The sequence below is a fragment of the Aricia agestis genome, chromosome 14, assembly GCF_905147365.1.
Source record: "Aricia agestis chromosome 14, ilAriAges1.1, whole genome shotgun sequence".
Classification (NCBI taxonomy): domain Eukaryota; kingdom Metazoa; phylum Arthropoda; class Insecta; order Lepidoptera; family Lycaenidae; genus Aricia; species Aricia agestis.
This window is the reverse complement of record NC_056419.1, coordinates 11,967,672-11,984,299: the sequence shown is the minus strand read 5'-3', so window position 1 is coordinate 11,984,299 and position 16,628 is coordinate 11,967,672. Positions and strand designations below refer to the sequence as shown.

General features: G+C 34.9%; 2 protein-coding genes across 4 annotated transcripts in view; both read right to left on the bottom strand.

The window, feature by feature from the left end:
• LOC121733610 overlaps positions 1-16,628 on the bottom strand; it is a 49,073-nt gene that overhangs the window by 8,433 nt on the left and 24,012 nt on the right. For both annotated transcript variants that reach the window (XM_042123906.1, XM_042123908.1), the window contains one exon: positions 1,597-1,684. In XM_042123906.1, coding sequence (XP_041979840.1) covers positions 1,597-1,684 — 88 coding nt within the window. The remainder of the gene's footprint in view (positions 1-1,596; positions 1,685-16,628) is intronic.
• LOC121733609 lies at positions 5,679-10,360 on the bottom strand. Of its 2 annotated transcripts, XM_042123904.1 has the most exons (6): positions 10,102-10,360; positions 9,698-9,821; positions 9,150-9,374; positions 7,564-8,939; positions 7,153-7,331; positions 5,679-6,959 (listed from the first exon to the last, which is right to left on the bottom strand). In XM_042123904.1, the coding sequence occupies exons 2-6, from the start codon at positions 9,813-9,815 to the stop codon at positions 6,386-6,388; spliced, it is 2,472 nt and encodes an 823-aa protein (XP_041979838.1). In that variant the 5' UTR covers positions 9,816-9,821; positions 10,102-10,360; the 3' UTR covers positions 5,679-6,385. The 2 variants fall into 2 exon arrangements, with proteins under 2 accessions (XP_041979838.1, XP_041979839.1); XM_042123905.1 differs by lacking the exon at positions 10,102-10,360 and having other exon boundaries at positions 9,698-10,082.

The following is a 16,628-nucleotide window of genomic DNA, read 5'->3' as shown; positions in this document are numbered from 1 at the left end:
CATTATCCATATTCCATAACCACAAATATTATAAAATAAAATTATTATAATTTAACATATGAATAATACAAAGCAGGCAGATGATTGTCAAAATATTTGCTTATTATTATTTACTTGCTTTACCTAACTATAATCATTATAGGTGTTTATGTGCCTTTTAGTAATAGCTCTAGGTAGAGTAGGGCGTCGCCGCCGTGACAAAATATTGACTTGTAAGTGCACCGCAGGCTGAAAAAGATTGGGAACCCCTGAGTTAACTGGTAGTCTCTACATTCACCGTCGTTGAGTCACAGGCCACAGCGTTTAGTGCAATCACAGTAGTGCAATCTCGTGGATTAAGATCATACATAGTTGTTGAGTCATTGACGGTAATGCTAGGTGCAGTGATATTATGACGAAACCATTGCGCATTACATTTAATTAGAAGTTTCCGAAGCAGGTTGCACATGTTGTTATTGTTGCTCCTTTACTGTGTCGCCAATTATAGGAGAGTCTAACACAATTTTAAATTGATTCTTTATTTATTTACATAAACATAATTAGTTAAATAGTTAATGGAATCAGGCGTTACTTTGCGGAAATCCATAGTTTAAATTTAATTTGTTATTATTTTTAGCAATATTCCGCGAAAACAACTTCCACCTTTAAGTAAATGAGTGAGTGTACGCATAGGCATGCGTACAGCACCTCCCTCTTAAGTGAACTTAACGGACGTTGTTCGTAGAGTCCACATCCTGAGGATGCTCCGGTGTTGGGGCGAAACGCGCGTCGAGGTTTTCAACCTGCATGGTGGTGAGGGGCCTTGCACGGATTAGCCAACATTATTGCTTGTGTGGTGGTGGTGTTTGCAAGTTCTTGCATGCGAGTGTACGCATAGGCAGTGTGGGAGGAGGGAGGTGCTGTACGCATGCCTATGCGCACACTCACTCATTTACTTAAAGGTGGAAGTTGTTTTCGCGGAATATTGCTAAAAATAATAACAAATTAATTTTTTTTTTATAAACATAATTTATCTTTCTGTTTATGTGTTAAATGTTTCGTTTTTGTTTTAAATAATATGAACACGACTAGTGAGATTCTTTACATGCACATTTGCAATTGAGTCTTTTGTTTACCTTAACACGCCTCTCTTAGGCAATAAAAATGATATAATCAGTATGCTTGGTGCTATATTTTTTAAACAACTTAATTTAATGTTGTTGCATTGCAACGTGGAATCAACGACCTCTGGAGATGAGAGCGAAGTTCTAAAGTTTAGAGTCCAGACTTTAGAACGTTCCAAATTCAATCGTCTAGACTCTAGGCCAGTGGTGCTCGACCTTTTTTATACGGACCACAAACACGTTTTGGTCTTGGTGTCACGCGCCGCACCTAAAATTCTTTAGGGTTAAAAACATGATGTTTTTCAAAATTAGCGATTTTAAAGTTTATCACGACATTATCACGACGACTTTGCACTATTTTGTCGGTGGGCGTAAATTTAAAAATGGTTTAAATTTACGTGCGTCACTGATAAAGTCCCGGCGGGCCGCAAGTTGAGTATAGCTGCTCTAGACTATAGAATTAGGACACTTTAGATATACTTAATAGACCTACCTGCGAGTCCACCGATGCCGACGCCGGCGTGATACCCCATGAAGTTCACACCTAACTTTCCATCTTTGAAAGTTATGAACTGGGGTGCCTGCAACCAAAACATATACATATGAAGGACCTGTGTCATTTTCTAACAAGTGATGGTTAACATTTTTGGGGCCTGTATTCACTTTGATTAGTGCGAGTGCAGCTGATTAGTAATAAGGAGAAATTAAAGGTCTTGCACTGATCAGTCGCTGTCCACACCTTTCTCCTGATTACTAATCACCTACACTTATCACTAATCAAAGTGAATACAGGCCATAAGGTCAATTCAGTCACAACGCGGCGCGTAGATCCATTTCTAGTATGGATTTGACTGACTTCAATTGCGTGAGATGTCATGTATCTGGCATCTGCGCGTCACGTTGCGATCTGAATTGGCCCCTGGGTATTCAGTTAAGTCGCATTAGGTGTATTGGTCATGCTAATCCGACCTATGTGAGTCATTAATTGATTCTCTCGTATCCGGCATAATACCGACAAAACATTTCAAAACTGTGTTATTCCATATTTAAAACTGTTTCCCGTACAATGGCCGCAAGGCCGGTATTTGTCGTTGTTGAGTAATATTACCACAATATTACGAGGTTAAGAGAAAATTTTCAGAAACTTCAAGGAATTTTGATAAATATTTTAGAGATGCAAACATTTTTTTGTTGAATTTGTGGAATTGCTGTTATTGTTTCCACTTTCCACTAGAGAGTATCCATTGTCGGTACATTTCATCGTCGGTAGTTTTTTATTTTAATTTTTTTATTCTGTTTAATTTAAGTATTAGACCTTTATAACAATACATGTCGGTCCTGTTAGTTCAACACAATACTTCATCGTCGGTAGTTGTGCTGAAATACTACACTCTACGAATAATAAAAACTATGGAAAAGTAACTCCGTCAAAAAACATGCTCCACAATACTTGTCAAAAAAGTGTACCGGTACACATTTCAATACATTTGCAATATTTAGGTGACCTTGAGCGGTACTAGGCTGACGTTACATGACTGATCAAAAGGAACCAAATTTAAAACGGTAATAAAATAAAAAATAAAATAAAAATTGTTTTATTTCTGAATAAATTTGAATCAAATATTTTCAGAATGTTGAACTACATGTTGCCTACCACCGGTTCGGGAACTAACCCGGCGAGAAGAACCGGCGTAAGATATATGTCCCATAATAGTATGGGAGTTACGATTCCTTAGTTTTTATTATTCGTAGACTACACTACATTAATATATTAAAATTAAACTTCAATGATATTAACAGGACGATGTTATGTACTTGAAAAACAACGATGTATTTTAAAAAGATAAAACCGACTTCAAAATTTTACGTAATTGAGAATTAAAATTGCCTTATATCAAAAACGACAGAACCGATTTTGATGAAACTTGAAGTATTCCCTAGGTTGAACAATACGTAGTACAACAAAAAAAGAATCACTTAAATCGGACTTGTAGTTCCGGAGATATGCGAACACAAACATAAAAACATACATACATACACTTTTGAAAGGCACATTTGTTCAGACACTGTTAAAGACTTACATACATAATACATATACAAAAACTGGGCAGTTCTGGAAATATTACACAGTACATACGCGTCGAATTGATAACCTACTTTTTTGAAGTCGGTTAAAAATTTACGAATAAAATATGTTCTTAGACTAGGGTTACACGATCAGTCTGGCATCCGTTCAGTCCATCAGTCTCAGACTGACGCTAGAATGATGGCAGGAAAGTACATAATAAAAAATGATCAGTCCGTCAATCACACGGTTACACGATCATTCTCCCGTCAGTCTGGATCAGACTGATGGACTGAACTGATGCCAGACTGACCGTGTAAGTTACTCCTTGTCATATAGACTTCCGTTTAAAATAAATCTGGCATATTACGTGTGTTTTGTCATGTTGGGATTAGTAAGGCTCCCCTCAAGGGTCCGTTCTGTCAATGTACACCATAATATTCGGGTCTGACTGACTCACCGCGACGCGACGCTTTAATCCAGTGATATTTATGTAGTAACCGGTAATCTGTGATGACTGATGATACCCTATCCAACTAATATGTATTCTGTGTCGATAGTCCATACTATATACGCATACGTGACGCGTTTTTACATTTCTAAATTTGTATGGATTTTAAAGATTTGCAAGCCGTCTCGCACAATTAAAATCTGTCAATTCAGTACAATTTAGCAATGCATCTACGCATCGCGTTGCGGTCTGAATTGACCCTTATTTAGCTAATAAATTGTTATAGTTTTTGCAATCTACGAGTGCGCGGCGCCCTTAGTTGTGTGAGTGACCATATCTATACACGCGTACATGGCTCGCTCGCTACTGACTGCTCCGTTACGTACGCACACTAACGAAAATGTCTATTCGTATTTCTAACTACAAATAAAGGCTGCGCGCGCTCGTAGATTGCAAGAACTATACCTATAATAATTACCTAAAGTCGCTATAGTAACGGAATGTAATAATTTTCTTTCTGACGGACTTATAACTTGTTGTCACTTTCGTCGAATTCACTATAAAATGTAGTCGATCATATTGCTTTCTTCTATATTTCCACCTCCCGAGGCTAAAAATTGGATTACTACCACAATTTACTACTTAATTGGTAGTTGAGCTTGTCTGAGATTATATAAAGTTATTAGGGTCTCCAAACAATATTTTTACTAAATAACTTGATTTATTTTAGTTAATGTTAAAATTGGACGTCTTTGAAATTTGTAAGACGTTTCATGGGCTAGACTAGAAATGACGTTATTTAATAATTGTTTCAAGTTCTTCTTTTCACCTAACCAGCAATGGACGCACCTATTTGTTTTATTTCACGTTCAAATACTAACTGTGGGCAGGAAATAGAGACTTTGATTTGAACCCGTATATTCAATATAGAGCTTGCACTTGCGAAGTGCCTCGAGCCGATAACCGATAAGCCGAACATCGGCTTCTATTATAGAGTCACCCGTTTTTCAGTGATGTGTTAATATTCACCGAGTCTTGAAATGAATCTTAAATGAAACAGCATAGCTTATTGGTAATTGCGCAGTCTGGTCTAATTATTTATATTTTTTGCCCGGCCACTATAGATTGGACTAACCGTCGCGATCGACCGGTTGGCCACTCCTGCTATATAGATGTAAGAACGCCGCAAGTTGCAACTATAGAGTTTCGATCGCGGTTACTTTAGGAGTACGAATTTATTTTTTAACGTAAAAGTTTCTGTCAAATGTCCATATTAATATTAATAATGCGAAAGTGTGTTTATTTGTTATGTTTTTTTTTATTATTATTTATTTATTATTAGAAACATAGTTTTCTTTTAACAACATAAAATAGTGCGCCATAAACCGGATCAGTTTATCTGGGCACATACGATTTGCTTTTTTTTTTGGATACAAAATTGTACTAAACGAAACATAATAACAAAATTAATTAACAAAACAATTGAGACTACGTTGTGAAATTAGTAAGTAATTATATGTTATATAAATTAACATAACTTTCGGTGTCAAGAGTAGGACATAATAATATTAGATCTTGAAACCTTCTGTTCCAGCCAAACTCAAACCTCCACTATGGACAAGTATACATGTCTCATCAAACTACTATACTATAAATATTATGTAACATAAGATATTTTAAACATGTTTTATGAGATGTAGCTTCAAATCTATACATATAAAAATGGATTTTCAATTTTGTTAGTAACGCTAAAACTCGAAAACGGCTGAACGAATAGGGCTAATTTTAGTCTTAAAATATTCGTAGAAGAGGTTTTAAAGTGACACGAAGTTCACCGGGACAGCTAGTATAATATAATATACTTGAAGATACATCTCACAAATCGCAATCACATTTTTTTAGTCATTTCCTGCTAGTAAATAATTCTTTAAAACCCTGATAAATTTAGGTTGGTGAATGTCTTGTATTTTTGATGGCAGGCTGTTTACAGTTGCAGGTACCATATTTTTTAATGTTTTCGAACCGAATACATTGTTAGATTGAAATGTTAAATATTTCGCACATCCGGTGCAAGAATGACGTTATTGTAGTAAACATGGTTTTTCAGGAGAGGCAAATAAAGATTTGAACAGTAATATTTTTATTTTGCTTGAATATATTTATTATTTTTGTTGATTAAATGATGATTTGGATCATACGCTTGTTAATGAATTGGATAAAGTGTCAAATATTAGTGTTAATAATACCAAAAAATACGATTAAAAAAATTGCCGCGGTAATTTGCGTCGTTATTGTGCTAAGATTTTGATTGTTAGTCAGTTATGACACATGTCTAGACACTAGTCTAGATGTGTCTAGTCCAAGAGTCTAGTCACACTATCACACTAATATTATAAATGCGAAAGTTATTAGAATGGATAGATGGATGAATGGATGGATAGATGGATAGATGTTTGTCCCTTTTTAACGCCAATACTACTGAACCGATTGAACTGAAATATTGCATAGATGTAGCTAGCTATGTACTAGACCTGGAATCAAACATAGGCTATCCTTTTTATCCTGGATAAGGGAGTGCGAAGCCGCGGGCAGCAGCTAGTTATGGATAGAAACATTAAAACCAATATTTTTATGGCTCATTTATTTTAATAGTAACTTTGGTCTTTAAATCACATTTTTAAAAATAGTACTAATTAATTACGAGATCTTGCTTTTAAATCACTATACCTTTAACTAAAATAGAACTAAGGTCAACCTAACTTAAAATTAAAGTAGGCTCTTAAAAAATCCTTCGTAGAACTTGGGAACTATGTTAGTTTCCACCAAATGCAGCAAATCTTTCTTCTTTCGCTCAGCTACACTGATCTTCGAAGTGTATGCTGGTTTCAAAGTGATTTGATTCATCAAAATTGAACTCCTCTTATTAGAAAATCGCCCTTTTACGATTTTGCAATCGACTTGAGTCCAATCTTCGTCGTAACGCATCTTATACGTATAAAAGTCAGCTTTGGTAAACTGAATAAGTTTGACCTCTGATAATTTTATCGTTGCTGTGTTTAACCCTATTTCTTCGGACAGTGCTTTCAGATCAAAGAAATCGCTATAATTAAGTTCGTGCACAATAAAAGGTTTTCCGGTCTTTTTTGCGTTTCTTATTAACTGTACGTAGTGATCTGGCGTATATATCGGACCAGATTTCTTAGCCCTTTTGATTGACTTTTCAATTATAGAATGGGCACTGTCGCCCTCATTTTGGGTGTGGCCACGTATTAAAAATTTGTGCGTTATCGACTTTATTGGCAGTGTGTTGACTACAAAGTAATACATGGCCATCAAGAACCTAAAAATTTTACACAATCAATAATGAAACAAAAATGATTGCTTCTTTTAGTCATGATAGTATGGTGTATGTAAGAAGACACAGATGAGAAAAAGCAGTGAAGGAGATTGCCTAAGCCCGAGCCTGTATAGTTCTACAAAAAGGCTTTACTGCAGAGTTTTTATAAAGTACTTTCTAATCTCTAAATGCTTACCGGTTCTTTTGTTGCCCACAACAGTTGTCCGAATAAAATATAACATCACAATTTGGGTTATTTTGGGCTAAGTTTTGGAGGAATTTATATACGCAAGTCCCAATTTCGATGGCGCCTCTATTACCTAGTCCTTCATGCCAAAAATAACACGATGTGGTCTTACTTTTCATGTCTGTTATCTGAAAATTAAAAAGAAATGAACGTAAGTAAACTAAACTATGAACATAAAACCTAAACTACATTTAAAGTTAAAGCAAGGCTGAACATCTTCGACTCGCCAAGGACGAATGCAGGAAGTGTATACTTAGCACGGGATTAGATCGACGTGGTATATATTATTTAATTATGTATCAATAATGTCTGTAGGTATATATTTTATGTGTGTGTAAATAAAGAATTTGAATTAGGTACCGTGAAATTATAGCAATTGAGCTTAGATCTGTAAAAGAATGCTGAAGATTCTCCTATCGGCACTGGCATAACTGCTTGCAAGTCATAAATTGCGACTACTACATTACTTCCTGTTTCCGTACACAATCTTATATCATCTGACTTCTCTTTCCGGCTTAGACTTTTTTGTTTTAAATGTTCTTGGAAGTTCTGCTCTACTTTTTTTTTACCTTCCTCATCGGCATTTTTATACGACTCACAAAGATCGCATTGGTCTTTCTTTGGACAGAAAAAAGAAATATTGAACTCAGTATTAAATATACGAGCGTATGTATCGTAAGTGGCTGCTTCTTTATTTGCAGATGCCCGCTGCTCCTTGTACAGACGATGAAGTTGAGCAATAGTTAAACCACCATCGATGAATTCTCGAGAAGTGTTTGCTCTTAGGTAGTGGCTTTCCACTCTTGAAATAGAATTAATGTGCAAACGAACCGATTCTTTAATCTCATCATCCATCTTAGTTTGTTTGCCGTGTTTGCCTCTTTTATCCTGTGGAATAATTCCTACATCGCTTACTTTGGCGTCAATAACTGTACGTACAGTTCTTTCTGCAATTCCTAAAGTGTTCAAAAGGAACATCTTGCACACACGTATACTCTTACCATCTTTAATAAAATAGAACCCACAATTGGCTTTTCTTGGTCTCACTGCATCGGTCCTTATACGTCGGCAAGCAGGTATCAAAGGTGTGATGCAAGAGCTTAAAAAATCTCTCTGTCTTTGTAAACATCCTAAGTCCCAATAAGACTTAAATATTTGAAGTCTTGATTCTTCAGAGATTTTTTTAGAACAAGAAAGTCTGCATTTATCTGTGCACGGTGGTTTCATACTTTTAGCATTAACAGTCTTGCCAGAACTGGATTCATACTCTTTGCCTGTATTTTTCAGCACCTTCTTTTGATTTCTCTTCCAAAGATGTGGATTTCTTGCCTTCTTTTTTCCTGTTTTTACTGGTGATGTCAATTCTATATTAGTATCAGTGTTACTATTATTTGTCTCAATTTGTTGACTATTTTCAGAAGTGATTCTGTCATTTCTGTTTGGTCCATTGCATTGAGTAGTTGATTTATTGGTGCTAGAGGATGAGCTTGAGCTTGATGATGAGTTTGAGCTTGATGATGAGTTTGAGCTTGATGATGAGTTTGAGCTTGATGATATTAGGCGTCTGCGTTTTCTTTCTACAGGTTTATATTCATCACCACTTTCATTTGGCGAAAAATCATCCTGAACAGAACCATCTTTATCAAGTAAAATATTACTAGTGGCGGTATCCATATCAAATGGAAATTCATTAGTATCTTGTAGCATTGATGGAGATATATTTCCTAAACTTAAACCTAAAACATAAATAAAGAATGCTTAGAAGTTGTAAATATCACTCTCCTAAAACTTATTGCGATGGCTAACCTAATCAAAGGATTAGGTACCCACTAAAGTAATAATAATAAAAATAAATAAAGTTTAAGTGATGGATGAATGGCTGTGGGATGAGCGAGTGTTTATGAAAAATAAAAGAAATGCTATATTGTTCAGTGTTAGGTATATACCATCATAATTTCCAGAACAGTCTTGTAAAGGATTTTTCTGCCTTGCAAGTGGTGCTACTGGCTCCATATTAACAAGCTCAAGAAACGATTCGCTATTTTGTAAAACTACTGCCGGGTTTAGTCCGTTTTCAACACTAAAGTGTACAGATGTATTTGACACAGTTGGTTCCAAAGAGCCGTCTGTGGATGGGAAGTTCTGTGGTTTCGGCTTCGCTGTCTGAAAGTCTAAAATAATATAAAAGTAGGTTAGGCCTAAATCATATAATCAAGTGGGTAGTACTATTATTATATATTTTGTGTAAGTACATGGTGGTATTGCAATTACTTCGTTATTTTAGTAAAATAACATGCCAAAGTTGTTTGCGAAATTTGGGAGGATTTAGATTTGCTAACTTCTAGATAACCCGACCCGCACTAAGACTTTACTAAGTTATGAATACTATGTTTATTTGTCGCATACAAATAAACATAGTATTCATAACTTAGTAAAGTTATGAATACTATGTTTATTAACGTTAACGTTAGTATGAAAACTTAACTCGACTTACCATTTTTATGAGTTTCATCATCTATCGGCGGAATGTTTTCGGCATCACATTGTGAAAATAGTGGAGCTACATAACCTTGCTTGCCTAATAGAGCTAATCGCTGTGCACGGCTCGTCATTCTAAGCTGAAAGGCAATAACATTTCATTTCAAGAAATAAGCAACGTCATTTTATGTAAAATAAGATGTAGGTAAGTACGTAAACATTGGCAATAAGTATAAGAAAACAACGACACGAAGGTCATTTGCGTCGTAGGGTGCATAGTCATAGGTACAAAATAAACGCAATGGTCACTTATGTCATTGTTGCACTGTATTAAATAACAGTAACATGATGCAAAAACGACAGAAATAACAGTTGCGTCGTTGTTGCGCCATAAAAATACAAATATTTTGTCATAATTACCTTTACGTCGATAAGGCTCCAGACACAAGCGTTCTCGGCGGCTCCCCGCGCGCGACTGACCAATAGGGCGTTATTGTCACCACCACTCGCGAAATTGGCGGGATTTCCGAATGGCACAATTACCCTCTGCTGGTAAGCAGTTGAACTAGAGTTCTGTCGTTTTTGCACCGGATATAAAATACATTTTCAAGACTTTTGGCATACTTAATTCAAATTTTCAAAAAACTGCAATTGTGTCATTCTTGCACCGGATGTGCGATTTATATTTGTATGTAATTTCGCGTAATGTTTTCGGTCTTATTTTTTGTATAAGTAAATCTTTATGTTGACATTCAGTTAAAATTGAATATTTAAATTTATTAAATATACTCATGACCTTGCAATGTACTCAGACTTTCAATTTTACCAGCTATGAAGATACTTTGAGTTCAAGAAATTATAGTTTTTTTGCTGTAAATAATATGGTTGCAGCGCAACAAACGAATTCCAGGAGTGGTGGGTAATATTAACTTTATTAAAGTTGAATCTTTACCATAGCCACATGTTTTATTCTAGGCCACAAGTCACAACCCTAACATTTGTCATAAAACTTACATTACAATTAAGCGCAAAAGTGTGATTTAGACGTATTATAGTTGCTTTGTTAAGGCCATCCCCTGAGCAAACGACCTTGACCATAAATTTGCCGCGTTGCCGAGATCGCGCCAAAATCCTATTTTTTTACTTATCTTAGTTCAAACTTGACCTAAAAAAAATTCAAACGTCCAGTATGTAGTTAATGAAATTGTCTATCTATTGGCGTGTGTTTCAAACAAGTTTCAAATAACCATAATTTGTAAATACTAGGGAGATACTGAATGTATGCTTAAAATTAAATAAATTGGTATTACTTTGGAAGCTGATATCTTGAGTATAAAAAACAAAAATAGGAAATTAATAACTATGAAAGGAACGTTCATATTATACTGAAGATTAATGCTGTTTGTTTATTATAATTTTGAACACTGATAATTCTTCAAGCCTCATAAGAGCACCGGTGATCGCGCACCTGGAATCTGCGATTGAAGTAATAAAACACAATATTTCGTGCACTTTTTCCACTATATTAAAATATAACTATAGATTTTAACAAAAAACACGACCGGTTTCGAAATACATCATCATTAGGTGACAGTTATATCTTAATATAGTGGAAAAGTGCACGAAAGATTATGTTTAATTAGTGTTAAACATGAATTTCCACCAAGAACCGAAAGTACAATCAATCATATACTGCAGCGCTGAAAGACGATTTTTTTTTCACTTTTGTATGGGCAAGGTCCCGAGTTCCCCATACAAAAGTGAAAAAAATTTTGGTCTTTCAGTGCTGCTACTTTCACAGTGAACTCTCTACAAGGAACACGTACACACCTTAAAGTTTTATCACTTATTTTTGTTACACACTGTATTTTATAATTTTGTAGCTTTCAAATTATGAGTTAATAAGGCTCTAAAAACGGCAAATTACGGCATCTCCGTAGGGGGAGCGTCTTAAGTCATATCGCGTCCTAATCTGTTGTATGTAATTAGAGTTGGCTTCCGTGACCGGACTTTTAATAACCACACGTCAAATTGCGTGTCCCGTTTTGATGGAGTTCTCAGGCAAAGTTATTATTTGCTTAATACATTTATTTCGTATTATATTATTTTGTGGGCTTTAAATGTCCGTAAGCACGGCATGGTGCTGATAAACTATACATAATTATAAAAATCAGAATGAGCTAATAAAAAAATATTAATTATGTATATTTAAGTAAATATTTATATGATTATATTTACCTACTTAGATTAATAATTAACGAACGAATTGTAACAACTAACGAACTTGATATTTTAAACCGTGAGCTAACCTTTTGCACTACGAATAATAAACTTTTTTATTCGTAACTTTTGCATGATTATTTTTGGAGTACTGCGGACTGCGGTAGCGTTTGGGAAAACAGTAAACATGTCGCGAGATGAATTCGCGCGGTCAGAAAACGTGCACGTCTGAACGCGCCTTTAGCCCAACCTATACAGGGTGTAACAAAACAAAGTTATAATACTTTAGGGTGTGTATAGAGTTCGCTGTAAAAGAAGCTCTGGAAGACTAACTTTTTTTTCACTTTTGTATGGAAAAATTCATGACGCGCGGGCGCTTGCTCAGCTCATACAAATCTTAAAATTTTTTTGCTCTTTCAGCGCTGCTTCTTTCACAGTAAACTCTTTATAAGGGACACATACACACCCTAAAGTATTATTACTTAGTTTTGTTAGACCCTGTATAAAATATAGTAACTTAATTAATGACAAGTACGCTTATACAACAATTTATATTATTGTCAAATTCAGTACATTAAAAAAGATTTTGCCGAGGAGGTCTGACATAATAATTATGACATACCCCATCCGATGTCCCCCACCCGAGGACGCTAAGCATTTCCCTATGTAAAGGGTTAAAAAAGTAAGTACAGAAATAATTATTATCATGGAATCATTGCGTTTTTTGCTAATTATTATTGCTTCATAACATTTTCCTACTCATCCATTCAAATTGGATGTCCGCAGAATGATTCAATTAACTACTATTGTAAGTCGTTTTTCTTAGTGACCAACACGTTTGATTTCTATCTCTCATGGTGCCCCCACACCGCAGTTAGAAAATGTCTAGTAACGTTAGTAAACACTACAAAACATTTACTTAATCACAAATGTTAAATATTATGATAAAATGTTTTTATGTTAGAAAATGTTTAGTAAACATAACTTAACAAATTATAGCAAAATAAAACATATTGTTTTACCTTTTGTTTGTAAACCTTTTTTATAGGACGACGGGGTATGCGGTGATCCAATACCAAACTTAAATTGTTATAAAGTGTTAGTAAACATTAGTAAGTAAACATTTTTATTAGTGTAGGAGCACTTAAAACATGTAACAGTTCCTAGCAAAATGTAACAATTGACAACATTTGTTAGTAAATGTTTTTATGTTAGAAAATGTTTACAAACATTTTCTAACTGCGGTGTGGGAGCACCATCACATTATATATCGTGGCAAGGCGATGCCTTGCATGTAAATGACATTCAAAATAATTGTCTCTCAAATTAAATGTGTGGCTTCTTGTAAATATTAAAGTTTCTTTTATTTAGTTAAAAATGCGTTGAATGAATACGACATTTCACTTGCAATATGAACAGACCCTTTAGTGTAAGATAAAGAGACTTCATTTTTATTATGTTTAACGTGAAGCAAAAAGTTTTGGCTAGCCAATATTCTTAGCCAAAATATGTACAGTATTTCCCACAAAAATGAATCAAAAATCAAATGCAATAGTGCTTGCATAACAAAGCTTGTTCAGAAGTATCTTTCCTCTAATATCACCTTTATGCCAACATCATAAGGATCACTTTATAAACTGCAAGGTAATATAAGTATGAACGGTCAGTTATTGCACTGCGAATTGCGATAGTGGTTTATCGCAATTAAAATTCAATAAAACTCCACCAACAGCATCAAACTCAAAGAGAAAATTTTTGCGGCGACTAAAAACTTATTGGGCGACTAATTACTTGGTTACAAAAAAATAACTTTGGTAGCGTTTAAATATTTTAGCAACAAAAAATAATAAGACCTCACCAAGACAAACTTTTTGAAGCCTATGTGTTATTCTGATGTATTTAAAGCTATTATATTATTGTAAAGTTTCATTAAAATCCGTTCAGTATTTTTTGCGCGAAAGAGTAACAAACATCCATGTACATCCAAAATTTGTTTAACGCGCGGGAACCGAAAATTTTCCACGATAAAAAGTACAGTAACAGACAGACAGACAGGCGGACAGACAAACAAACGCTCACATTTATAAAATAATACGCACAGTCTAAATTTTGCAATTATATTTCGTCACAAGCATCGGCGGAGAAACCATTCACGATAGTTAAAAACAATTGTGACAAAAATTTTGTGATTTGCGTCACGCGTCATTCTAAATTACATCCTAAACACATGTAACAAAAACATGAGCTCTAAACAACAAAGACCTGTTATAAACATTATTTTTATATGCAATACATGTTGTATGTTATGGTAATAAAGTTTCTCAAGGTTACAAATGCTCTGTTATGGCTTAAGTCTGAAGACAAGGCAATAAGGGAGATCGCAGACGACAGCCTTGTTGTGCGATCGAGTCTGCGGCGCACATACAGTCAGCATGGCGGGCGCGGCCTAATGCCGACTGTATGGGCGCCGCAGACTCGATCGCACAAAAAGTCTGTCGTCTGCGATTTCCCTTAGCTTCATATAAAATTTAAAAATGTACGGGACTCATAGTTTTGAATCTTGTTCATTAATTGATATTTTTGGATGGATTTTAAATTAATATCGATTTATCAACGATAAGTAACCATGACAAAGGAACAGTTAAAAGCAAAATAAGTAATTTTATATGAAACTTTTTAGCTACAAAAGCGAAAAACTCCACGATGGTTCTGCTTAAACGTTCCAAGCGGAATTTTAAAACGGGTCTTTAGAACTTATGAGAGTTGACTTCGATAATGGACATCGATTCAATTCTACAATATAGTTTTTGTGTTTAAATTACTGACACTACAAATGAACTTTGTATCTTATCTCCTATCTGTGTGAATAAAGATGGATTTTTAATTTTGTTATGGCCAGTTTCACCACTTTCTGATAAAGTGCAAACTTTTTTGACAGATTCTCCATACTTGATCTGTCAAGTTAAGTGGTGGATAGCCTATCAGGAAGTGGTGAAACAGGCCCTAAGTCTCGCTTAAACTCGAAAATGCCTGAGACGATTTGGCTTATTTTGGTCTTGAAATGTTCCAGGAAGTTTGTATTGTGGTTTATATTAGGTTAGGAGCTTTATATATTATAATGTTGTAAATTATCTTGTTGCAGAGGTCTCTAAGACACCGATCATACATGTATGGTGATTTCAAAACGAGTGCCAATATTTTTCCTAATATAAAATTTGTATTAACGAATGAATGTTATAGCTGTACCTATTCTGTGCTGGGCCTCTATCCAGGGATCGGAAACCGGTTTATGTTTCAAACCGGTTTGGGGTCAATGACCGAAACCGATTGGATTCCGGTTTTAGGTTTAGGTTACCGGTTAAAACCGTTTCAATCGAATGAAACCGGTTTTCTGTAAAACCGGTTTGGTAGAACGAAATTAACCGGTTAATTAGAAAGGTAAGTGTCATATCTATTTTGTAATTCGCATCGTAATTTTTGTCCACGCTCTGTGTCTAAGCTTTGTCTACATAATTATCTTTACTAGAGATCGCCCTATGGTCGAAATTCGACCTAAGTTTCAACGACATTAGGACTACTACCTACTTATATTTTGTAAAAAATATTAACTTTATCATTTTTTTTCAACTCTTGTCTCCGGGACTTAACTGATCTCAGACTGGCCGTGTAAGCATTGTCTAATAGTATCTTAGATTCAATATAAAAATTATAATCCATTTTCAATTTGTCAAGTTGTTGTCAACAGAATTCAACCATAAATAAAAGATTATAATTCGAATGTATAGGCTTGTCACTCAAAAATCTGTTATTTCTCATCTGTGTGTGTTGTAGTGTGTGTAATGTTTTATTTGTTAAAAAAATGTATGATAAGAGCATAATTTCAAAATAATATTAGCTCGATGCATTCCTTCACCATATAAACTATAACTGTGCAAAATTTCATGCTAGGTGCATGAAATTTTGTTTCCCCATTTTTCGTAAAAAGGGTTACAAAGTTTTTCGTTCGCGTATTAATATTATGATATTATTATTATCTTTAGGGTGTATATCTTTAGCTGTAAGTACCTTAAAAAAAGTAAAACTCAACCCTTATAAGATCAGTTTATCACGGTACTTAATGGTGCCTGATCTAAATAAATAAATAATTAAATGAGTCGTTCCCGATTCGTCCTACGTGATTACGCCGCATTTAGAACAAGCCGGGAATTTTTTAAATGTCGATGCCGTTTCGTCCCATTTGGGTCAATTCAGACCGCAACGCGACCCGTAGATGCATTTCTTAATTTGTATGGATTTGACAGATTTAAATTGCGTGAGACGTCATGCAAATCTGTCAATTGACAAATAGAATCCTAGATTTGTTTTTGTTGTGTTGACTCCTAATCAATAATGTGTGTTGTTGTGTTCTTCAATTTCACGCAATAATAACTCATGTGTATCGGAGGTAAGTGATCATTTTTAGGGTTCCGTACCCAAAGGGTAAAAATGGGAGTCGGGACCCTATTACTAAGACTTCGTTGTCTGTCCGTCTGTATGTCATCAGGCTGTATCTCAAGTACCGCTACAGCTAGACTTCTAAAATTTTTACAGATTGTGTATATCTATTGCCGCTACAACAACAAATACTAAAAACAAAATAATATTCATATTTAAGGGGGGCTCCCATACAACAAACGTGATTTTTGGGCCTTTTTTGCTCGATATCAATAATGGCAAAAGGTAGGTTA

Coding starts and splice junctions, on each gene's coding strand:
- LOC121733609 (XM_042123904.1), bottom strand. CDS start 9,815: ATGACGAGCCGTGCACAGCGATTAGCTCTATTAGGCAAGCAAGGTTAT. Junction 9,375..9,697: donor TGATGAAACTCATAAAAATG/GTAAGTCGAGTT, acceptor ATATTATTTTAG/ACTTTCAGACAGCGAAGCCG. Junction 6,960..7,152: donor TGTGGGCAACAAAAGAACCG/GTAAGCATTTAG, acceptor TAAAATTTTTAG/GTTCTTGATGGCCATGTATT.